Raw genomic sequence first — 26252 nt, forward strand, 5'->3', positions numbered from 1 at the left:
CCGTACCATGAAAGGAGGGTCTTGGAATTATAAAGCTAAGGGAAATACTTTAAAAAAAAATAATTAAAATATTAAAATAATTTTCTCACCTAATTGCAAAATTTAGCATTACTATCCCTTCAGTAGTTTATTTAGTCAGTAAGTAATTATTGAACATCAACTGTGTCCTTAGTATCTAACTGGACACTAAAAGTTTTGTTTTTCCAGAATCAATGTCCCTCTTAAGATATAAAAAAGCCCAACATTATTTCCTGTTATATTTTTCAATTAATGAAGTTCATAAAATGAACATCAAGAAACTGACTCGTCAGTTGGTACAACTTTCGTTCTCAACACCATCAGTCTGACATTTTTCATAAGCGCTGAACACAGTTAAAACGTACTGTGAAAAAAAAAACTTGCTAAATTACAGGGAACTTTGTGGGAAATAAAACCTTTTCAGAAATAAAACCAAATCAGAACTCATGATTTCAGTTTAATGCTAAGAATTTTCACTGAATATAGTAAAATACTGCAGTTTGATTTGGCATTCTCATAAAGTGGTGATCTCTTACTCTGTGGGGCTGTCACTGGATTCGAGGAAATGTATATATATCTGTAAAGCACCTAGCACAGTGCCTGGCACATAGCTGTCACTTGATAAACACTGTCATGATATGTCAAATCCATTACTCTTAGGGGCTTTGTCTTCACAATGATAATTACTGTATAACTATGTTTCTTCATCTTCTTACTATAAAAATGGATGAAAATGAACTGCTTTCTCAGATTGGCTTGTCATGTAAAATTAAAGAGAAAGCAGCACCATTTTGAGATTATAAAAGATTTTTCATGAAATTAATATCTAAATAAACATAATACATTAAAATGGGTTCGCTGAATATATTCACAGATCAGTAATATTTCTATAATAATCTTATCAAAAAGGCCAATTTAATGAAACACATATAATAGTACACCTACTATGGGCAATGTGTTGTATTATGGTGGTGTTTACAACTATGACTAAGGGTCATAAAATCAATTTAGACCAGAAATTAATAGAACAGAAAAGAAAGAAAATATCAGAGGGCATTACTGAAGGCAATAGGAATGAGTTCTGCTTTGAAACCATTGTTTCAATTATAAATATGCCTACACACACGCATACAATAGGTCACAATGTAAACATACATCTTGGTGTGGATCACAGTGTGGTTTGGAAACCGCTTTCTTAAAATCTTTGGGTCATAAGATATAATCACCATCCTCAAAACACCTTCTAACTTACTGAAGTATGACAAATACATAGCTAAGTATAAATAAAGCCCCATGGACATTCAAAGAGGGGAGGCAGCATACCCATTTTGAGGTCAGGGAAGGTGAGTGAGATGAGTCATGGAAGATGGTTGAACTATGACAGGTGGAGGAGGGAGGGGCTACCTCCAGGGGATCCTCACGCTTAAGGACTGAAGTGAGACTAGGAAGATGGTTGAAAGCACACTAAGAAATCCGCCTCAGCGAAGTTGTACTTAACTTGTTTAGGGCAGGAAAAAAGGGAGAGGAAAGATGCACGAAGCCTTAGGAAGTTGAAGGCAGCAAAGGCTTACAGAATGGAACACTGGGCAACTATAGTCAGCCACGAGGGTGGCTGGAATCATTGTGACAACCTTGATCAACAGTTCTCAACTGCCTGAGGGTGGGAGGTGGGACTGGGAATGCAGACAGATATCAGGAGGATAAAGACTAAAAGACATTTTGAGGGCGCCTGGGTGGCTCAGTGGATTAAAGCCTCTGCCTTTGGCTCGGGTCACAGGGTCCTGGGATCGAGCCCCACATGGGGCTCTCTGCTCAGCGGGGAGCCTGCTTCCTCCTCTCTCTCTCTCTCTGCCTGCCTCTCTGCCTACTTGTGATCTCTCTCTGTCAAATAAATAAATAAAATCTTAAAAAAAAAAAGACATTTTGAAAAAGCAGAATTATTATACTTCTTTTCACAATAAGAAAATGTCACTACATGAGATTTTTTTCCAGAAAGTGTCACTATGTGAAATCCCCTTGGGGGTGTGATATGCACTTCATTTTAAAAGTTGACATATCCTAATCTCCCACGTCCCTTCTAGTTTTAACCTCTTTTGGGTGACTTTATTTTATGGATAAGGAAACAAAGGCTAAGAGAGGCGGCATGGCTGATCGATGGCAGAGCTGTGAGCAGATCCTGACCCTTTCAAATTCCAGGATAGAATTCATCCCATTGGACCATGTATCTCTGATGGTTTCCATTTCACAAATGTAACAATTCAGGCCAGGAAGACAGAGCTGGAGAAGTTCACTAGTTGGACCCAGATATTCACTCCCTGTTTGGCTGTGTTCTGTTAGGAGACTTCTGGGCTGATAAGACATTGCAGGAAACACGAATTTGAGAAAAACAGGCAGGCCTTCTACCGTAGTCAAGGGAGTATTACTATTGGGGCCCATCTTATTTTGACCACATTATACTCCAAATCACGACCATATACAACTGAAGGAATTCAAAAGAACAAAATCCCAAAGCAAGCTTCACAAGCCATACTCTAAGACTTCCGATCTATCCACCTTCTGCCACATACACAAGTACAGACTTTTAAAATTTAGGGTCTGTTTCTAGTTTCCTATTGGTTCATTAATGTCTTGACCTTTTCCCATTTGTTATTTAATTAATTTATGTGTTTCCTTAAAGTCTTCCCCAAGTGCACATTTCTCATAAACCTTGAGGACTCCTGTTTAGGAAAATGAAAGAGCATTTTCTTCAATCATGTTTTCACAGTTACAACTTTGAGAACAACTTCTTGAGACATGTCTGGGAGCAAGGCATAGGATGGATTCCCATGGGATACATTCTTGGATGTGAAATCACGCAAACAAAGTGTATAGTAACTTATACAAGAAAAGTATTTACGTTGCCATCACTATACATGTCATGTTTTTCCATAAACTGGCTAGTCTTCATCAGTATATGCCTTTACTTTTATTCTTGGGTCCATGTAACTATTCTATTATACTCCCTGTATTTATATTTAGTTACTGGTAAAATCAGTTTTTTTCCCTCCAAAATTTGATTTAGTGTTGATTTCTTTGGATACCATCCTATCTATTATTAGCTGTGTGACTTTGGGCACATTTTTAACTTAGCCCTTTGTGCCTTTGCTGGTATATGGGGGATAGTAATTGTATCTACCGAGAGAACTGTTGATATCAAATGGAGTATCAGAGTACAAGCCTCAGCCTTGCACTGGGCACAGAGTAAGAGTTCAGTAAGTTGCTGTGCTTATGCTATGTTGATGCTTCGGTAAATCTTTATCTACAATGTGTATTTAAAACATACTTAATTATTTTTTAAGAATTTTTTTTTTTAAAGGGGAACCCTCCTACACTGTTGGTGGGAATGCAAGCTGGTGCAACCACTCTGGAAAACAGCATGGAGGTTCCTCAAAATGTTGAAAATAGAACTGCCCTATGGCCCAGTAATTGCACTACTGGGTATTTACCCTAAAGATACAAACGTAGTGATCCAAAGGGGCACGTGCACCCGAATGTTTATAGCAGCAATGTCCACAATAGCCAAACTATGGAAAGAACCTAGATGTCCATCAACAGATGAATGGATCCAGAAGATGTGGTATATATACACAATGGAATACTATGCAGCCATCAAAAGAAATGAAATCCTGCCATTTGCATCAACATGGATGGAACTAGAGCTTATCATGCTTAGCGAAATAAGTCAAGCAGAGAAAGATAACTATCATATGATCTCCCTGATATGAGGAAGTGGTGATGCATCATGGGGGCTTAAGTGGGTAGGAGAAGAATCAATGAAACAAGATGGAATTGGGAGGGAGACAAGCCATAAGTGACTCTTAATCTCACAAAACAAACTGAGGGTTGCTGGGGGAGGGGGGTTGGGAGAAGGGGGGTGGGGTTATGGACATTGGAGAGGGTATGTGCTTTGGAGAGTGCTGTGAAGTGTATAAACCTGGCGATTCACAGACCTGTACCCCTGGGGATAAAAATATATGTTTATAAAAAATAAAAAATTAAAAAAAAAGTGAAATGAAAAAAAAAAAGAATTTTTTTTTTTTTGGTGCTCTGAAGTATTTATTTTACTTATTTTATTGCTTTCACTGATGACATTATATTTTAAAGCTGGAATACATATATTCATTTTCGTTACCCTAAGTTTGTTGGATATTAAATTTATATACAAATTGAGTTTATTTCTGAATCCTCTGTTTTGTTCATTGTTCTACTTTTGAACCTGTAAAGTACTCTTTTAAAAGTTATCACTCCATACATGTTCTGAATATGGTAGGACATGTTTCCCTTTGTTATTGCTTTGCTAGAAAATCCTTTGATATTCTGCACATTTATTTATTTATTTTATATGAATTTAGAAGTATGCTGTGAAGACATATAAAGTAGTATTTTGGCATCTTTATTGGCATCTTGTTAAAGTCCTAAGTTATCTTAAGAGATACTGTCATTTTTATTACAGTATTTATTATTTCCTGTCAGGAGCATACATGTCCACATTTATAGAAACTTCCTTGCTTTTCCATTATTTTTTGGAAAAGGACTAAGAGACAGAAGACTTCTGTATTAAATCATGTTCTTGGGAAACTGATTCCCCCAGTCATATTCTTAGGAAAGTAACTTATTTATAAGAAACAAGATGGCTTGTTGAAGATGGCTTGCTTGAAGATGGCTCTGTCCATCAAGAATCGACCTCAGATCCATGCTACTTAAATGGGGCCAACATAAATCATTTCCTCAGCTATACATTTGGGATGCTAAAGCTTGTTTGAATGTGTACTACATTGCTGTTAGGATTTATATTCAAAATTCTTTGAAAATGTTCCAATATAAACAAGGCCATGGTATAATGAAACAATTATAACAACATTTTTGCTTCCCAGACAGTAAGATTCTAGAGGGCAGGAACCTATCTTCTCCTCTGGTTATTCATAATATGGTGCCAGTCCATGATAGGAACTCAGTAAATACTTCTGTGTTAGGGGAAGAAGTAGGTAGTAATAACATCACAAACATAAAAGGAGAAAAGGCTTGAGGAATGGTATGGTCTAGAGAGAATGAGTTTATTCAATTTTACTGGCACAGTTCTTTCATTTCATATGTAATCATCTTTTAATTCAAGATTGATCCATATATTTATAAGCTTTCCTTCTGTTGGGCTCCCCTATAGCGAAATTTTATACCTTTATATTAATGTGATAAAAGTGATTTGCATTCCTAGAAACTTTCTATTACATCCCTCCCTCCACCCCCCTAGTGTAGCTGCTCTTCTGAAAATGAGGCTGTAGCTGGGAGTGAAAAGAGAAATGGGAGAGGAGGGAAATGTTATATAATCATCCAGCATTGACTCCAGAACTAAGGAGCAAGAATATGCCAAGACCACAATAATAACCATTGTCATGCCAGATACTAACCAGAAATTTTCCACATACTGTTCTTAACCTTAAATTAAAGGTGAACCAGAAGGATTTCTATTTGCCAAAACTTAGTTCAGGTTTTCACTTTCCTTGAAACCTTTCTGGTTCCCCAATGTCTAAAACTAAAATTCCTTCTCCCACCATGTCTGCAGTAGGGAAAGAAGAGCCCTGCTAAAAGGCTTTGGCGGTTCACAGAAAAAAAAAAAAATGTTTAGAATTATTGTTTGTGGGAAATTATTAAGTGTGCAAACACATTCCATTGACTTGATATCTTAAGCATTTGCTTTTTTTTTTTTTTTTTTTTTTTTTTAACCCATCAAGGGCTAACAATGTGACCCTGTCATGATAACTGGTCAAAACTAAAATATTTGCATTGCAGAGCTTCTGGGTTTTTTGGTTCAATTGTAACATAGAGTCTGACGAATGTTTTATGTAGCAGAATGGCTTTCAATTTTCTGAATTAAATATAATTAAAATAGTGTCGGAAACAAACTTTTAAGGTTCAGCATCATTAAAGTCTTCTTTGGATCCAAAAATGCATTAAAGACTCACTCCATATACAAACTCTGAAGGGAAGTCCATGAATCATATAACAAAATCTGCTAGGTAGTTAAGAAAACACTTTCCCCAAAGGAATTGGGCTGAAATCCTCATTCTAACTCACTGAAGTGGGTAGGGCAGGTCGTTCTATTGTTGCATTTCCCTTTCCCATCTTCCCCTTTGTTCTGTATAGATGGATTAACTGAGGGTAACGGAGAAAGCTAGGGGACCCTGATCTTCTGACTTCACTTCCTATAAATCAGAGCTCCTCAATGTCGGTATTGCTGATATTTTGGTTTGGATAATGCTTTGTTCTAAGGGGCTGTCCTGTGCATTGTAGGATTGTTAGCATCCCTGACCTATACCCACCACCTGTGAGCAGCACCCTCCCCCCTTGCAGCTGTAAGAACTAAGAGGCCTCTGAACATTGTCATATGTCCCTTGGGGGTGGAGGACAAAACTACCCATGACGGTCACTTTAACCTTTCCAAAATGCTAGGTCACTTGTAAGTGATAACTCACTCCATTCCCACAGAGGCCAGTTTGACTTCATATTACTCTGTCTGATGATACATGATACATCTGGTCTGAAGACACCAGATAGGTTGTCTCCAGCGAGAGAGCTGTGGGGAGTACTCTAACATTTGTTAAGAGTTCTTTATTCAATGGGGATAGATTCACTTGGATTAAGGCAGGCATCTTGGATGGGCTTGGTTTTTTTCTCTGATCAGCCACAGGTCATGATGCACATTAAGGAGCTATGGTGGTCAATAGTGTTATTCACCAAATATTTCTGTTCTTCCCCCATTCAGGGCTCAACTCAGGATTGCATCTCCTACCCCCACCCCCAGTTGCACAGCGCCTTGCAACAAGTTCTGGCCAATGCATTGAGTGGAACCTTATGTCACTTGAAGGATCCAGCACTGAATTGTTAATGGAGGATCTCCTAGTTTTCACATCCATCTGGCATAGTAACTGGCAATGTTTGAGATGGTGGTTGCTTGGGTCTCTCTGCAAGCCTGGTCCCTGAATGACCACAGTGAGTAGAACATTACTGCCCACGTGTAATAAATATATAGCATGAGTAAGAAATCTTATGTTTCAAGCCATTGAGATTTTAAGACTGTTTAGCAGAACTCAGCTTATTTTGACTGATGTAAGAGCTGAAAGATGAGAAAAAACCTGAAAATAGATTTATGTTAAATCAAGGTCTCCTATATAAAATAGAAAACATAATATAAAACCACTTAGAACTTCCTTAAGTCTTACAGTTCTCTATTTTTAGTCACTAACTCTCTTGTACTTGAAGAGTTTCAATGTAGATTTCTATATACCTGATATGGTATGTAAATTGCATTGTTCTCTATGTCAAACTCATTCACTCATTCATTCAGATGATATTTATTGAACACTAAATATATGACAACTATTATTTGGGGTATCTTTAAAACAACAATGATTTTGTGGGCTTCCATGTAGAATGGTACTGGAGGTAGGCTGACAAAGTTTTGAAATGTAGTTTCATAATTGGATGGAGGGGTAATTTCAGGCAAGTGACCTAGCCTCCCCATGCCTTGCTTTTCTCAGCAGTAAGATGGTAATCTCAACAGTGAAGAGTAAGTGAGGCAATGCACAAAGTGCTTAGAACACTACCTGGTACATGCTAGGTGTTCAAGAAATGATAGTTCTGATGTTTCTAAGGACTGTTATGGTAAGTGATAAATCAAGCTCTGATATGGGACAAGATGCAAACATCCCAACACATGACTGCTTTATTCATCATTTCATCTTAAATGTCTAGCATGGTGCTTGGCCCAAAGAAGATATTTTAAAAAACCCTTTACTGAATATGTATAAAAGCATAGAGGGAGGAGGAGACAGACTCCCCAGTTTGATTCTTAACCTTGTCTTTTTTTTTTTTTTAAGATTTTATTTATTTATTTGACAAAGAGAGAGAGATCACAAGTAGGCAGAGAGGCAGGCAGAGAGAGAGGGGGAAGCAGGCTTCCTGCAATGATGACCTGAGCCGAAGGCAGAGGCTTAACCCACTGAGCCACCCAGGCGCCCCAATGACTCCTAACCTTATCTTTATCTCCTGCTTATCTCACCCATGCGGCCCAGCTCCGAGAACCTGGAATAGTCATTGTGCTAAATCTGTCTACTCTTTTGTAAAATGAAAGGATGACACAAAAGAGCTAGAAACAATGTGTCTATAAACTAGAATCATAATCTACCACACTTTTCAGAAAAAGGATAATAAAAGCCCTACGACAATATAATTTGAAAATAATAAACATACTTGAAAATAATCAATAGTATGGAGACTCTACCAAGTTGTTCTATACAAACATCTCCAAAAGAAACTTAATGGAGATTGTTTCATCAGAAGGGCAGTAAAACTCACTAGCATTAACATCATTGCACAGATGTGCTAGATTTCCCTAAGAGATCTGTAGAGAGAGAAAGCGAAGGAAGTTGGAGACAGAGAAATTAATGTACAAACCTGCAACTAAATGAATAAATTCTGGAGGTCTAAAGCATAACATAGTGATTATAGCCAACAATCCTATATTATATACTTCACAATTGCTAAGAGACTAGATTTTAAATGTGTTCATCACAGAAAAGAAATGATAATTATGTGACACGAGAGAGGTGTTAGCTAAAGCTATAGTGGTAATCATATTACAATATGTAAGTGTATCAAATTAACATGTTGGATACCTTAAACTTACACAATGTTATATATAAGTCATATCTTGATAAAAAGCAAAAAAAAAAAAAAAGACTAATGAGAGGTCCTGCATTCATATATTAAGCCTTTCTTGGTCTTCCAATTCATTAAGGCTTGTATGTGAAAGAGAAAAGTTTAACCCACAGGTGGTGCAATCAAAATGACGTAAGCCTTCAGAGTCTCAGTCTTTCTACTTATCAAGTGCGATGCTAATACCTACTCCATAGGGTTTATCATGAGCATTACAGTAAATAATGTGGCAAAAGACCAAGTAAGAAGCAAACTGCCAATAAATAGTGGCAATTGATAGCATAATAATTATTATTGTTGCAAATATTTATAAGAAAAGTACTTCTTTGCAAGTGTTAATAGTATTGACAGTAAGTCCTCTGGCTGATATTACAGTATATGTAAATTGGCTTATGGTATGGGTTTTAGATATGCTAATGTAGCATCCTGAAGAGACAACAGGTAAAGAAATGTATGCTTGCTAGGTAACCTTTTTGTGAAGCTGGATGGTAAGTTGGGGAAAAAAATAATGTGTAAACTTAGAGATACGGTTCAGAAAACAAGAACACAGAAAGTCATTAGAAGAGTAGTACAAAGTACTACCTAGCTATTTGACCTTACTTACTTTCTCATTTCCTGAGAAAAATGGAGATAGTAATACTGAACAAGACTGTTATGAGAAGTTAGAATTAATATTTGTAAATTGCTTGGAACATGCCTGGAATACAGTGAGTGCTATGTGTTTATTAAACCAAGACAATGATACAAATGGCTGAAAATATACAGAATGACCTGTTAGGAAAACTTTAAAGATTGGCCAGGTGGTCTTCTAGGAACACAACCTGGAAAACTACCAGGCTCATTTGTCCATACACAACTTGGACTCCTCTTATGTACAAGGTAAACTGCTGTAGTCATGAAGAAAGCTAACTCACATTTGGAATGACAGAGATGGACCAGAGGCTAAGACAGGAGCCCCAGGTGAGACTGGTGAGACTGGAAAAGTCATAAATAATATGATACCCCTTTCTGTGGGCTTCAACAGTGTTCCCTAATTATTTCACAGCATCTTAAGTACCTAAAATTGTACATAAGTATCAGCCCAAGGCAGAGCTCCCTGAAAATGGGCGCTGAGTCTTGTTCACTGTGGAATTCCCCTCTGACAGTGCTCAGTAAGTATACGCTGCAGTCAAGCCAAAACTGAGACCTATAACTACTGAGTACTCAGTACTTAGGCCCCTGAGGCTTCACACCCCACTTTTAACCCTCCGCACTGCTCTAAATAGCTCAATATTAATGTGTGGGAAGGTAGACTGTGATCCCAAGAACATGGCCCTGTGTAAAATCTTAGTCTTTTCTGTAGTGATGGCTTAAAACTACTCAATAGTAAAACTGGCTGAGAATTTTTGCTTAGGGACTTCCTCCAGTCACACTTCTCAGTCCATCCACAAACACCTCAATGCTGCCACAAACAAGATTCACCAGCTTTGCCAATGAATTTTTCTTCCTGCCTTAGGTAGCTATCCATCTTCCAAATTCCTTTCTGTGCTTTCCTTGAGAATATCTCTGTCATACAATCCCTCTCACTAACCTCTCAGCCACCACTTCAAGAATCACACTTGGATTACCACTGTAGTGTCTTACTGTGAATCTGCCTACATACCACTGAAAGATAAGGCTTCCTAAAATACAAGTTTCATGACATTTCTTTCCTGTTCATGATCTAGGTTCCTTATTTCTTACTTTTACCTAATCTACTTTGGTTATCAAGAATCTCCATACTTTAGTCCTATTCTACCACACTTCCTACCAAAGCTTCCAAACTCATTTTGTGAGATTAGCAATACTCTGATACCAAAAGCAGAGAAGGACACAACATACACACACACACACACACACACACACACACACACACTAAAGGCCAATATTCCTGATGAACACAGATGCAAAAACCCTCAACAGAATATTAGCAAACTGAATTCAACATGACATTAAAAGGATCATATGTCATGATCAAGTGGGATCTGTAAACCACTCAATGTAATGCACCATATTAACAAAATGAAAAATAAAAATCACATGATCACTTTAATAAATGTAGAAAAAGCCTCTGACAAAATTCAATATTCATTTATGAAAACTCTTAACAAAGAGGGTATAGAGGAAATGTACCTCAACATAATAGAAGCCATTTATGAAAAACCCACATCTAACATCATACTCAACAGTGAAAAGCTAAAAAGTGAAAAGCTTTTCTTCTAAGATAAGAATCAAGGGCACCTGGCTGGCTCAGTCAATAGAATGTGTGACTCTTGATCTCAGGGTTGTGAATTTGAGACCCACGTTAGGTGTGGAAATTGCTTAAAAATAAGATTTTATTTTGTTTTAAAGAATTCCCTAAGATCAGAATCAAGACAAGAGGAGTGGGCACACTCCAGCCACTTCTATTCAACACAGTACTAGAAGTCCCAGCCATAGCAATTAGGTAAGAAAAAGAAATAAAAGTCATATAAGTTGGATAGGAAGAAGCAAATTTGTCCCTATTTGCAAATAATATGACACTATACACAGAAAACTCTAAAGAGTCCACCAAAAACTGTTAGAAATAATAAACGAATTCAGTAGAGATGAAGAATACAAAATTGATGCACAAAAATCTGTTTCATTTTTATATACTAATAGCAAACTATTGGAAAGAGAATTTAAGAAAACAATTCCATTTATAATCATATCAAAAAGAATAAAATATCTAGGAATAAATTTAATCAAGAAGGTGAAAGACCTATAAACTGAAAACTACAAGACATTGGTGAAGAAACTGAAGAAGGTACAAATAAATGGAAAGATATTCTATGCTCATATGGAAAAATTAACACTGTTAAAATGTCCATACTACCCAAAGCAATCTACAGAGTCAATTCAATTTTTATCAAAATTCCAATGACATTTTTCATAGACCTGGAACAAATAACTCTAAAATGCATATGGAACCACAAAGAGCACGATACCCAAAATAGTCTTGAGAAAGAACAACAACGCTAGAGGTATCACGCTCCCTGATTTCAAACTACATTACAAAGTGATAGCAATCAAAATATCATAGTATAGGCATTAAAACAGACTCCAAGATCAACAGAACAAAGACTCCAGAAATAAACCCACACACGTATTGTCAATTAATTTACAACGAAGGAGGCAAGAGTATACAAAGGAGAAAAAGTAGACTCTTCAATAAATGGTGTTGGGAAAACTGGACAGCAATCTGCACAAGAATAAAACTGGAGCACTATCTTGTAACATCATAGAAAATAATCAACTCAATATGCCTTAAAGACTCAAATGGGAGACCTGAAGCTACAAAACTCCTAGATGAAAACAGGGCAGTAAGCTCCTTGATGTCAGCCTCAGCAATTCTTTTTTGGCTCTAACTCAAGGGGCAAGGGAAGCAAAAGCAAAAATGAGCAAATGGGACTACATCAAACTAAAAAGCTTCTTCTGTACAGCTAAGAGAAGCATCAACAAAATGGGAAGGCAACTAGTGAATGTGAGAGGGTATTTGTAAGTCATATATCCAATAAGGGGCTAACACTGAAAATATATAACAAACTTGTACACTTTAATGACAGAAAAAAAAATCAAGCAATCTAACTAAAAAATGGCAGAGGATCTGAATGGGCATTTTTCCAAAAAAGACATACAGATGACTAATAGGCACATGAAAAAGATGCTCAACATTACTAAGCACCAGGGTAATGCAAATCAAAATGCACAATGAAATATCACCTTGTACCTGCCAGAATGGCAATTATCAGAAAGACAAGCAGTAACAAATGTTGGCGAGGATGTACGGCAAAGCAAGTACTCATGTACTGTTGGTGGGAATGTAAGTTGGTGCAGCTACTACAGAAAACAGTATGGAAGTTCCTCAAAAATTTAAAAATAGGACCAATATAGTATCCAGCAATTCCACTTCTGAGTATTTATCCAAAGAAAACAAAAATACTAATTTGAAAAGATATATGTGCCCTTGTTTTCACTGTAGCATTATGTATAATAATCAAGATATGAAAGTAACCTAAATGTCCAATGTCAGATGATAAAGAAGATAAAGACAACTTGTGAACACACACACACACACACACACACACACACACACAGGAATACCACTCAGCCATAAAAAATGAAATCTTGACATCTGCAACATGGTAGACTTTGAAGGCATTATGCTACTCAAAATAAGTCAGATAGAGAAAGACACATACTGTATGATTTCACTTACATGTGGAATCTAACAAAACAAAACAAAACACAAAACCCCAGACTCATAGATACAGTTTGGCAGTTGCCAGAGAGGAAGAGGGTTCGGGGTGAGTGATATGGCTGAAGGGCATACAAACTTGCAGTTACAAAATAAGTAAGCCATGGGGATGTAATGTACAACACGGGATGCAGTCAATGATATTGTATTGGCTTTGGAAGGTGACAGAGGGTGACTAGATTTATAGTAGTAACTGTTCCCTCTATGTATCCAAATGTCAAATCACTATTGTACTAATATAATATTTTAAGAAATATAACATTGTATGTCAACTACTCCTCAATTAAAATAATATGAACACTTAAGTGCTTATGAAAGGGGTCAGGATGCTCATCTTACTGACCCAAACATGCCCACTGAGGATGAGGGCAAAGGAAATGGCTCCGACGAGGCTCCATGTGGAATTAAGGATGAGAAGACCTGCTGCCATCAGCTTCAATTTTTGTTTCTGCAACTCAATAAAAAAAGCCATGGGCCAGTGACAACTAGATGTAGACTGTGGGCTACTCCACATTACAAGTCTGATGCCAAAATGCTTTACACAGTCCACCTAACAGATGGTAATGTATTTCAGCCATTACCAGTGCAAGCAAGATTCAAACCAGTGACCCCAGGGGTGAAAGGTTGTATACCCAATTACAAATTCCCACTTTCCTTAAGTGTTAAGATGCCTAAAGCAATATATTTTATTTACATCAAGTTACATTGTATAAACTATATTTGATAAAAGAGATGACTTCACGTTCTCAACTTAAATCAAAGAATGCTTACTTAAGTATTTTTTTAATTGAATCACACTTTAATGCCATCGTATAATCTTTTGGTTAACAGTGCTCATCTTGATTATTCTAACAAAGGGAAACATGGAAATTAATACTTAAGTTGTAGAGCTTATGCCATCTATAAAATTGCGCATTAGGAAATTCAAAAGAGATACCTGGGACATCTGTGAAGGTTTCTCCAAGGACAGACACGTGGAAATTGAGTCCTAAACCCTTAAGGTGCACCAGTACCTTAAAAAAACTCTCTGGATCTTTATCATGTTCCCTGGAAATAAACACACAAAATATAACTTGTGAAACCTTACAGTATTTGTTAGAAACAATGTTTTCACTTTTCACAGTATCAACTCCTTTTGTGGTCTATTGCTAGTTAAGGGAACCTCTGGCATCCAAGCGGAGATTTCCCCCTATAACCTTAAATTGCAGCATCAGCATCAAGTGATTTCATGAATGTAACTTCTCTCTCATGAATCAAAACCCAGTTCTATTGAAATCTTAAGGCTCTGCAGCCTTTTATTAAAGGAGGAATCTTTCTTGTTTTTCACCTTTTTTTTTGGTTAGACTATAGAAAGTCTAGTGTATTTCCCTTTCTCCTAAAAATGTTTAATTTTCCACTTAACACGGGTTTTTTAACAAAAGAAAAGACCAGTCTTCAAAGGACGATTCTCTACTGATCATGAGAATGTACCAAAGATGTTTTTCATTTTCATGGGTATGAATACCTTCCTCTCACATTTGCTGAGCCCCTTTGTGCCCACAAGGAACGCACAATTTAGGGAGCAAGATTACAGACTCTCTCGCTAATCTCTCATTTTAAATAATTGAATGGAGAATTATAAATACATCAAAAGGGGGTAGGCCTGAGTGTAAGTCCGCTGAGTATTAACTCAGGAGTGGAGGTTAGTCAACTCATAAAAGAATAGTAATAAAGATAATTCTTTCATTTAGTAGAGGCTTTTGAAAAACATGGATTATTTTTGTTTGTTTAGCTTGTCAGTCTTCTTTATAATGACAGAATGAGAGGCTAAAGGACACCAAAAAAAAAAAAAATCATCAGTTCAAGAAATCACATTAAAATGAAATGAGTTTTTTTTTTTACATTGTAAGGTGTGAATATTTCAGTATTTTTTGCATTTAATTGCACTGTTTCAAATTATCTTATTTCAGACAGATGTGGACCAGATGTCTTCAAAATATTTGTTTTTTTATTTATAATTCAGAATTTTAACTTATTTTTTTTTATTTTACAGGGAAATAGTTATATATCAGCAATTGAATTTCTCATTTACCAACTAATTATGTAAAATAAATCTGTAAATTGATCAAACTGCTATATGAAATATGAAAATTACATCATTCAGGAAATCTCATGAAAAATGACATCTGCAACCCTAAATGTGTTAATTCACAATTCAGTCAATATTTTCAGTATCAAGAATTAAAACAAATGCATCTTCTGATTAACATTTTAAAACAGCATTTATAATTTTATGGAATTATAAGATCTTATAGAATTTGAGTTCTGTAACAACTTATTTTAAGCTCTGTATCTCTTGATTTGATTTACTTCAAATAATAAAGAATGCAATGGTGAAATGTTGATCACTTTTTAAAATGATGCATATTATATACATGTACCATTGGGAAGTTTTTGGATGGTTTTCATATATACTGTATATGCTGTGGGCAAGAACAAAGACTCAAAACAGTTTGAAAGTAAAGAACACACCATATGCTATCTTCAACCATATCAATCAAATAGCTGCGACCTAATCTGTAATATGTTCTTTTGGTCTGATTCTCTGGGAAGTACTTAGATGAAAAGAATGGAAACAATATAACATAATATATCTTAAAGAGAAAGTAAGACTATAGGGAAATCTAGCCACTCTGTTCTCTAAATTTTTCATTTTGAGCTCCAAAAATTTTGGCTACAGATCCACAAGAGAATATTTATTCTAAATAGTTCCTGCTGTTTTGTTTGTTTGTTTGTTTTGTATTAAACTTAAAATAGATGCAGTTTGGGGTGGGGAGGAGGCTTAATCAGGGAGAAGCTGTAGTTCTGAAAAGATTCCAATATGTTTTCAGGGCAGCAGGTTTTATGAACCTGCACTTTCAGCATTTCCATACAAGATAAATGCATTACAATCCTACTGTATCCTTTCAATTTTTAAAAATGTTTTTATTCAATTTCTTTAAATGAAAAATAAAGCACTTCACCCATTTCTTAAGATATTTTTATAGGTGGACAAAAGCTTTCATATTCAACAGTCACTTTGCATAAGAACACAAAAGAGGTTTGTACGAATCCCTCTCTTGTTTAAACTATAATATATGGACGAATGTAAAATTATCCCTCAGGAAAAGAGGCATTTTATACTAAAGTCCTTCTAACGTCTCTCATAATACTGGGCACTCTCTCAATTACTTTATTTCGAACAAAGCACTGTTTGAGGAAGTTGCATTAACCTGAAACAATGCCTAACGGTGACAGTTTTGGATGGTGCGAGTAGTCATTCACTCGATGGGACTGGCAAAAACAGAAGCAAAGGAATTTAATATCGACTTAGTAATTATTTTGAGAGACATCACCTAACAGTTCAAATTGCTGGACGTTGTTGAAAACAAGTATTTTAAAGATCACTTAAAAAAAAGTAACAAAATAAGTCATTATTAGGGATTGTAAGTAGTAAGTAGGTTTTTATAGCTAAGGAAAAGATTTCCAGTGATGACAGTTTCCCAAGTCTTGCACCCCAAGCAGCTTAGACAGGGTTCCAGATGACAGGTGCTGGAAACATGCCAGCTTCCTGAAAAGATGGCACCCACCATACTGATGTCAAGAATGCACGGAAGGGGAATTTGGGCTAAAACTGCTTCATGAGATTTAAGGGTGGGAAAAGAGCAATACTTCTAAAATTATTTTACAGGATGTGCGCTTTGAAGTATTATTTATTTCTAAATTAGTAGATCATATAAGTAGATATTTTAATTCATTTATGTCCCTCAAAGTTACATAATAAATTTTGCTAAACTTTTCTCTCAGTTTTCTCTTTAGAAAAATGAGAAATTTCCTAACATTCAGATGATAATTAGATATTTAGCCACAGCCATATAGCAAGGCACGAATGACAGTCAAGGGCAGAGCTCAATAGATTTCGATGGATGAGGAACTCATTCCAAATATCCAAAGGGTCTTCCATGGAATCTATCCCAGCATCCACAATACTTATGAACCCATTTAGCAGAGTATATGAATCTGTCTTAAATTTCTTTCTAAGAAATCTAATGTGAAGCTCTCATATTTATAATTTCAGCACAAAACATTAAATATAGGGTGGAGGATTAAAATAACACAGTGAGTGCCCCTTTTTCTAATAGCTATGAAGATTGAAGCACACATTTAATAATACACTCAGTTCTCTATGTAACCTTACTTGGAGACTTACTGGTTCCTAAACATTCTTTTGCTCTTATCCATTGCTAATAGGAAACTAAACTGAAATAATGTTTTAGAGGGCAGTTTGGTAATATGCACAATAAGCTTGAAAGTGTATATAACTTTTGCCCCAGTAATTTAGAAAATTTAAAAAGATACCCTGTCAAACAATTAAAGAGGTACACAGAAATTCAGCTAGAAGATGTTCATAACAGTATTGGGTTTGTAATGGCAGCCATCTGGAAACAACTTAGAGGGATAATAAAGAAATACATTTGGATACATAGGCAATACCACACTGCATTAAAAATAATGCTATAGAGGGGCTCCTGGTTGGCTTAGCCAGAGGAACATGTGGTTCATGATTTCAGGGTTGTGAGTTCAAACTCCACATTATGTGTAGAGATTACTTAAAAATAAAATCTTAAAAAAAATTATGTTATCGAAGTATTCTTCTTGACATGGAAAAATACCCGAGAAATACTGTTAAGTAAAAGGTAAATGACAGACTAGTATTTACCATATGAACTGCTTTTATAAGACAAATGGGTGTGTGTACCTAGAAAAAATGTCTGGGATGAAGTATACCGAAATGTTAACATGGGTTGTGTTAGGTTTCTTCCCACTCCCCCCCTCTATGTTTTCTATTATTTAATAAAGATTTTAATAGAAATCACTTTTAATGCTTTTAAGGAACTAATCCCCCCCCCCCAACATTCTGCCACAAAATTGTATTCATAGGATTTTTGGCTGATGTACCATTTTCAGTATGTATAGTAGCATAATTCCTACTTTTTTCTGCCCCCTCTATATTTGATAGCTGCCCATCAAGCAAACTTGACTGATCTAAAAACATTCTTGAAGATGTGTCAAAGTCCAAGCCTCCCACAGTCCCCTCACTCTTAAATAGGTAAGAATGAACAGTCTGGCTGGGAACGAGTTCTTCAGCAGCCCAACTATGGCAGAAGCGACCAGCACGGAAATATTTCAGGCTTACTGGAAGCAGCAGATATAGCAAGAACAGCTTTTATTCCCAAATATTATTCAGAACATTCGAAAAGCATAAACTGTTTCCATGTGTTTTTTCTTCCTATATCTGTTCTCTCTCTGTTGCCTTTCCCGTTTAGTTTTGTAGAGCTAAATTTCTTCTTATTCCTCATTTAACATTCGTTCAGTAAATATTTATTGAGGATTTCTAAGTTCTCCATACTTGTCACTTACACTAAACTGTTACCCTTTCCTATTTTCCCACATAACTTTATCCTTACGGAATGCAATTTCTTTGATATCGTTCCTTGCATTGCCTGGGCAGAAGCCTGGCTCTTTACCCATGCTATTGTTTCCCAGCAGCATGTCACTCTGGACTGAGCACTCCATGAGGAAAACATAAAGGATGACTAGTTTGTTCACTATAAGTACCCAGCGCCTTGCCAAGTAGTGGAAGACTTTACTTCTGTTTATCAGTATCTGGTTCTTCTCTCTTCTGGGCACACAGAAGACTCTAGGTTTAACTCCTCCAGGGAGGCCATAGAACTAGTTCTGGTCTGTGGGATGCAAGCTGACTGATTTGTGTTACCTGCAGGGAGAAGTATCTAAGAGTAGTTCTGAATAACACTTCCTTGGGTGCAAAAATCCTTGTGGAGAGCTTGTGTTACGACTTAGGTTATAAAAGGGAGACAGTCTGGACTGCTATGTGGAGGCAAGGCCACCTAACCATGCAGCAGACTTTGAGTTAGTGAGGTAAATAAACTTTGTTGTGTTAAGCAGCTGACATGGGGGAGGGATGTTCATCACTGCAGCATAATGTGACCTATACTGACTAATCATTATCTGTGGCATAAAATGAGCTGCTCAAAAAAAAAAAAAAAATGGTTTGAATAAATGAAGGTATGGAAAAATGATTTAAATTCGTAGGGCTCCTGCTATATGTTGATGATTCTAAGCCAGGCACCAGATCATAAATATTCTTCCTCTTAAGATCACACAGAAGAGGTTGAATCTGCATTTGAAATTATGTCTCTGCATTTGAAAGTCATCTTCTTTTTTCTATACAATCTTTAATTTTTTTTTCTTTCTTTCTTCCTACACATAATGAGAAGAAAAAGAGTTGGCACCCTCAGTCCATGGTTTTGTTTCCAGACCAGCAAGGCCTAGACATTCCTTATATTCTTGTGACTTGAGGTTAAAACCCATTGGACAAGAGATGGCAATAAGAATATGTGCAAGTAATAAAAATTATGATAGAACACCATGGTTTCAAATTTCTTTCCCTTTCTGATATGCTAACCTCCATCTTTATTTCTTTGTCATGGAGTACTGCTTTACTTCCAAATTCAGTGATGTGTTCCTTGTTCACAAACCTAAAGCTTCCATTTATTACCCTGTGTTAGTTGTTACAATCATTTACTTCTCTACTCTCCTTTCTAAGGCCAATAATGCTTCTCTCTCCTCTACAGACCCAACATAGCAATAATCAGCTCTGGTTTCCCTCCACATTTGTGGTTTCTGCATCTTAAATGCTCCTTTGCATAGAATTCAACCGATAGTTCTAGCCACCGACTACTTGACTTCTGTCTCTGTCTCTCTTGGATACTACTAGTGTCCCTCTTTCTCTCATTCTATCAGACCTCCCCACCAATATTTACTTATGGCTGACCAAAACCATGACTCTCCATTGCGGCTTTCTCTGAAGATCATTCATGCTGCATTCTGCCCTTCAGCATTACTTTTAGAGAAAGAGTGAAAGATGCAGTTCAGAGAAAAGTGTCTCTGCCACTGACCCACAATATGGTTTCAGCTGTATCACATAACCACTTACAGCCTCACTTGCTTCATCCTTAAAATGGGATAACAGTAATATCCACATTTAAAAAGTCAGTTGTTAGGAATGAAAAAAAAATACCTGGCACCCTGGAGATCTACAATAAACTTTCATTCTCTTCATCTTTGGTATTAGTAGTATTTTATTTATTTATTTTTAAATTAAAAAAAATTTTTTTCTTTATCTGAAAGAGAGAATGAGAAAGAGAGCAAGAGAGAGGGTAGGGTCAGAGAGAGAAGCAGACTCCCTGATGAGCAGGGAGCCCGATGTGGGACTTGATCCTGGCACTCCAGGATCATGACCCGAGCCGAAGGCAGTCACTTAACCAACTGAGCCACCCAGGCTCCCCAAGGTATTGATAGTATTTTAGTATTTTAGAAATGTTAATTAGTTTATTCCAGCTCCTCTCCTCCCCAATACACTCAAGATGCTAAGATATTTTATGTCCACTGCTTTGGGGAAGGCATGGGCCAGGCCTGGGGGCCTCCAAACCCCACCAAGAAAGGGGACAATCTTCTTGGTTGATTACAGGGGCAACAATCCATGTAGAAATAAACGGTAAGGACCTCAGACAGGTACAAGTATTTAAGCAAAATGCCGCATGAGTGCAGCACACATGCTTCCACCCTGTGCTGCCGAGTCACCACCAGACAAGAAATGTGAAGGAACTTTGAGAGTCCCAGAAGCCATGCAGCACACTTCCTGGGTCAGAACCTTTCGGGAGAAGCACAACTTGAGAGTGAATGTCTGAGGGAGTCTAACTAGACAGACAGTAATGGGGACATGCCTGAGAGATTCCTGAGCTATGGTAGGCGTAACAGTGGAACCATGGTTTCTGAGCATGTCATGGAAGAATCACAGAGCTGCTGGCAGACAGGCAGAAGCAAGGGATCCCTCAGCAGTGGCCTGTGAGGAATGAGGACCAGGGAGATGGAAGACAGGATCTTGAACTACTTGAGCTTTCTGTCACCATATTGAAAAGGGCCATTGCACAGAAATTAAGTTATAGAAAAATAAAATTCTAATTTATGCATATCAGGGTTTCATGCCATCTGCACATTCATATTCTCATCTTTCCTTTTAATAGCAGAGGGAAAGATGTCTGCCTTTCAAAATTCAAAGTCTATTAGAGCTCCAGATCTTCTATCTTGCTTCTTTTTGAGAGACCTGTGTTCTTATATTCCGTTTCCTTCCAGACACCTGTGATCTTATTCCCTACTCTACAATTTCCTCATTTGTGTCTTTGGCATTTTTAAGGTACCCCTTTCACCTGATAACTTTTATTGATAATAAGTGTTACAATAGTGGGCTATTTTTAGGTGACTTTTCACAGATCTTCTCAACTTAGAACACGAACTATGTCTGTCTCTTCTCCTTCCTGTATTTTCCTTACAACTTTGCTCCTAATCCCAAATCTCTTGGATGAAAGTGTTCTCTAACAATACCAATTCCCCAATTCCCACCCTTGCCCCATTCATTCTCATGCTCCTTACAGTTTAAGTTTGACACCACTGACCATACTCTGCCTTCTTAGAAATGATCCCTTGCTTGTTTTCCAAATAGTGTACTTAGACTACAACCCATTGACCTTCTCCCCAATCAAATCTTCCTATTCATTCCATCCAGATGGTCACCCAGTGAAAAGAAATCATTTTTTCCCATTAGGTACCACAACATGATTACCTTTTAAATCTCCCTATTGCTAAAAGCTTAGAGCCTGCAGGTTGTTTCTCTTCAACAATGATTTCCTCTCTTCCTGGATATTGTATACAATAATTTCATTCAGCCATCTAATTTATCAATAATCTCTCCTTCTCTGCAACTCTGGCCAGCCAGCCTGCAGATACCCATGCCTCAAAGAACTGGCAGGCCATGAAGAACCTTAATTAAGATGAATTAGGTCTTCCCCATTCTTGGATGTTACTTAAGTGGCATCCACTATTACACATACTTTTAAATCATCATAATGTACATAATTACTTTCTCTCAGACCTGGGAGGTTCTATGGAACTAAACTCTTCCCCCAATTCATTACTAGGTCTTTCTATTTCTCTCTGTAATAAAGTTGCTCCTTGTCAAATGCGATGACTGGGGCTGTAATTTGAAACCGACTAATCATTTATACTTTCTTTTGAATTATAACATTTCTAAGAGATATGTAGAAATACATTCAAAACTATTGCTAGTTATCCTAGAGCTACTCCATCATTCCCCCTTCTATAGTTAGAAACTTCTTGCAGGGTTCAATCTAGGAAACCATGACATCCCTGAGAATTGTTTCTATCTCTCATATAGGAAGATACATGATTCTTGTTTCCTATTTTACCCTGTTCGGAAGCTTACAGTCAGATTTTGAAGTGCTCAGTCTCAACATCTAGGAGATTTTAATAATAGGACTGAAATGTATAATAAAGGAAGTAAAAAAAAAAATAAAACAACACCTCACTGTAAAGGCTCAATAGTAGAAAAAGTATTGCATGGAATAGAATCAATGATCTTGACATGAACAGAATTTACCCAATGTGAACACCAGAGAGAAAATTAGACCAAAATTTCTTTCAATTAACATAACAAAGAACTGAACCTCAGGGACCCTGACACAAGAGAAGCTCCAACATTTATACCATCAGAATTCCAAGAGGGGATTCTGTATTATTTCTCACAACTGCATGTGAATCTACACATTTTTTTTTTAAAGATTTTATCTATTTATTTGACAGAAAGAGAGAGAGCAAAGGCAGGGGAAGCAGCAGAGGGAGAAGGAGAAGCAGACTCCCTGCTGAGAAGGGAACCTGATGTGGGGCTGGATCCCAGGACTCTGGGATCATGACCTGAGCTGAAGGCAGAAGCTCAACTGACTAAGCCACCCAGGTGCCCCTATAATTACTTTAATACACATTTTATCTGTTAAAAAAAGCATGCCCATTGTAATAAAATACAACTAATTCAGAAATATATGAAGTCAGAAAGCCCCTACTCCTTACCCTTCCTGACTGTACTCCTCAATATTAATCACTACTAACAGGTGTTTGGTGCACAGGGATCAACTTCTTTCTAGGTATATGCAAACATATATTTTGAACGTATTTTTATATACATCTTCCTCATTTTATAAATATGAGGTCACTTCCCATTGTCACTACATGCATAATAGACATCTATTTCCATCAACACATATAGATATTCCACTTTAAAATGGTTACCTAATATTTCAAAATTTTAAGTAAATTTTCCTCTTAATGGACAATTTAAGTTTTTTCCCATTTTTTGGATGTTTCAAATAATACTACAAGTGACATCTAGTGCTTTTTGTAACATGAGGGCAGAACTTATGCTCTTGTTTACCCAGTACTTCCCACATCTAGAACAAGGCCTGGCGTATAGTTTAAAAAGTTATTGGACACGGGGGTGGCTCAATCAGTTAAGCATCTGCCTTCGGCTCAGGTTATGATCTGGGGATCCTGAGATCGAGTCCCGCATCGGGCTCTCTGCTCAGCAGGGAGTCTGCTTCTCCCTTTCTCTCTCTCTCTCTCTCTCTGTCTGTCAAAGAAATTAAAAAAAAAATCTTAAAAAACTAAAAAGTTACTACTGTGAATCAACTCTAAATCTAGATCACCTCTTCTGAATCTAATCCTCTTCTTCCCATTTACTGTAAGTGATGATCTTACTACTTCTATAATCAGGTGGATATTTAGAATCTTGACTTGGCCTTTCCAATGACAACTCATGCACAATACTTACAAGCTACACTGATGCCCTGTCAAGCACAGCAATAATGACCAAGCTCCTCTCTCCTATCACCATGTCCTAATTCTCCCACTATTCCAGGATCTCAAGCCCAACACATTTTTGAACACAAGGAGGCTGTTTCTAAACTTGCCAACATTCCGATTTCTGCACTGAACATTTACTCCTGCTATCCCTGCAAATAAGCACTGGTGTTCATATTCACGTTCATCCTCTCCCTTTCTCCCTGCTCTCTATAATCCACAGCTCTTGGGCCTACGGCTCTTGAATCTGGAGCACTGCTCTCCCCACTTCTCTGCCACTCTCTGTTGTCTCTCTAGTTGACTTTAAAATTTATTGTTACTAGTAGACATCCCTGCAAGATGCTATCTCAGTCTGAATCAGTCTGGTACTGACATTCATATGCTACTGATGATTTCAGGAATGTGTGTTTTTACATTATTTCCTAATTTATTTGTATGCTGTCCCCTTATCATGAGCCTGGAAATCCCATAACATCAGAGAAACTCTTTGACTCAGAAGTTGGCGAGCACTCAAAATACGACTTTGAAATGCATGAATGATGGTTGTGTCATGTCTGAATAGAGACAGTTATATTTTTAAAACTATGGTAGGATAGGTCCACGAAATGACATGAAGGATCAAATTTTTTTTTTTAATGGAGAATTAAACATGGTCTGCATTATTAGATGTCGTTCATCGAAATGGATTTCAATTCTTAATAACAGGTTTTCATATTCAGTTGTGGACATTTTGTCACATCTAGAAATGACAAGGTCTTCAATCATATGGCAAAGAATCTTAACTTGAAGAGAAAAATCTACTCCAAAGCCTCACTCTGATTTTAAAAATGTTAAAATAGAAATGGACAGAGTAATTCATAAGAAATCCATTCAATGGGGAGAAAGAAGCAAAAATTCTGTCCATTTCACATACTATGTCTTGCTTCTAGACCCAAAGAAGACTGCTGTGTTTTCTGGCTGACACAGAGATCCCCTAGAAGAGACAGTCTCCCTTACTCAGCAGAGACTGCTAAGCACACCAGATTGTCATGGCAATGACTGTGGGAAAGGAGGAACACAATATGGAATGTCTGTTCTAGAAAGACCTGCTCAAAATGATGTGTTCTTGTTGCTACATATGTTGCTTTTTTTCCCCATTTTATAAACAGGATTAATTATGTATCTCCCCTGTTTCCCTACATTCTTATAAATGGAATTAATCTGTGTCATCCTACGTGGTCCCTTTTATAATACCGTAAAAGAAAAAAGTTCAGCCCCTTGTTACTCTAATCATTTGTTGCTTATTTAAAAGTTATTAAGAACTGCCCACAGTAGGTACCAAAGGTATCCTAACTATTCATACGGAAAAATAATAAGAGATTCTGAATATTATAATATTACATGCTATAAATTAACTATATTGCTCAAGAAGTGCTCCAGACTGAGAAGTCTCATGAACTGAAGTCTTAATTAATTAAATATACTTATGGTTAGTGGATATCAGAACAAATTATTTCTGGTAAAGAATAGATAATAAAAAGTCAGGTATGGTATATAGTGTATTTGTTGAAAGATCATTTTGACTGGAGTGCCTTATAAGTGTAGGTAAACCCGAAAGGAAGAGAAAAAGATGTTCCTTGAAAGCTAATAATAACCAATTCATTTATGACTATTGTTCTAACAATGAGTTTAATCAGAATAAATGAAGAAGAAGTTTATATGAGCAATATAGCCTAATGGAAAGTGGGCTAAAATCTGAGTTCTGATACTCAATAGCTGTAATCCAGGGCAAGGAACCAAACCACTCAGAGATTTAACTTCTTCATCTGTAACAGTCTGGCTAATAGTGCTCACTTCAAAGGGCTGTTGAGGGGATTAAGTGAGATGATCTGTATGAAACAATTTATAAAGCCTAGCAAACAGAAAATACTCAATAAAGGATGGCTGTTATTATTATTGTTGTTATAATGATTATTATAATCATCATTGTTTTATCCTTCATTTATAGAACTGGGAATTTAAGAATATTCTAATCAGTTTTTTAAAAAGATTTATTTATTTTAGAGAGACAGTGGGAGTGAGCGAGAGTGAGTGAGCCAGGGGAGAGGCAGAGGGAGGAGATAGAATCTGAAGCAGACTCCCTGATGAGCTTGGAGTCTAACATGGGGCTCAATCCCACAACCCTGAGATAATGACCTCAGCCGAAACCAAGAGTCCGAAGCTCAATGACTGAGCCACCCAGGCAGCCATCCAATGAGTTTATCAGCCATCGTAAGTGGGGGGATAAAGTTTGCTACACTTTTTAATCAGTTACTGATAGTAAGTGGAATGTACCATTGTCAAGCTTCCCATGTTTACCTTGATACGTGGAGGCAGCTTAAGAGTTAACTATGTTACA

General features: G+C 36.9%; 1 protein-coding gene across 9 annotated transcripts in view; it reads right to left on the reverse strand.

Annotated features, from left to right (window-relative positions):
* GTDC1 (glycosyltransferase like domain containing 1) overlaps nt 1–26252 on the reverse strand; it is a 414534-nt gene that overhangs the window by 42720 nt on the left and 345562 nt on the right. For 8 of the 9 annotated variants that reach the window (XR_006602412.1, XR_006602410.1, XR_006602411.1 and 5 more), the window contains one exon: nt 14004–14113. The exons of the other annotated variant lie outside the window; for it this stretch is intronic. Coding sequence is in view for 3 of the 8 variants with exons in the window: in XM_045066517.1 (XP_044922452.1) it covers nt 14004–14113 (110 nt within the window). In the remaining 5 variants the exon portion in view is untranslated. The remainder of the gene's footprint in view (nt 1–14003; nt 14114–26252) is intronic. 9 annotated transcript variants of the gene reach the window in all.

Source organism: Mustela putorius, unplaced genomic scaffold (assembly GCF_011764305.1).
Source record: "Mustela putorius furo isolate JIRA1106 unplaced genomic scaffold, ASM1176430v1.1 tig00003867_pilon_pilon_pilon, whole genome shotgun sequence".
Lineage (NCBI taxonomy): Eukaryota > Metazoa > Chordata > Mammalia > Carnivora > Mustelidae > Mustela > Mustela putorius.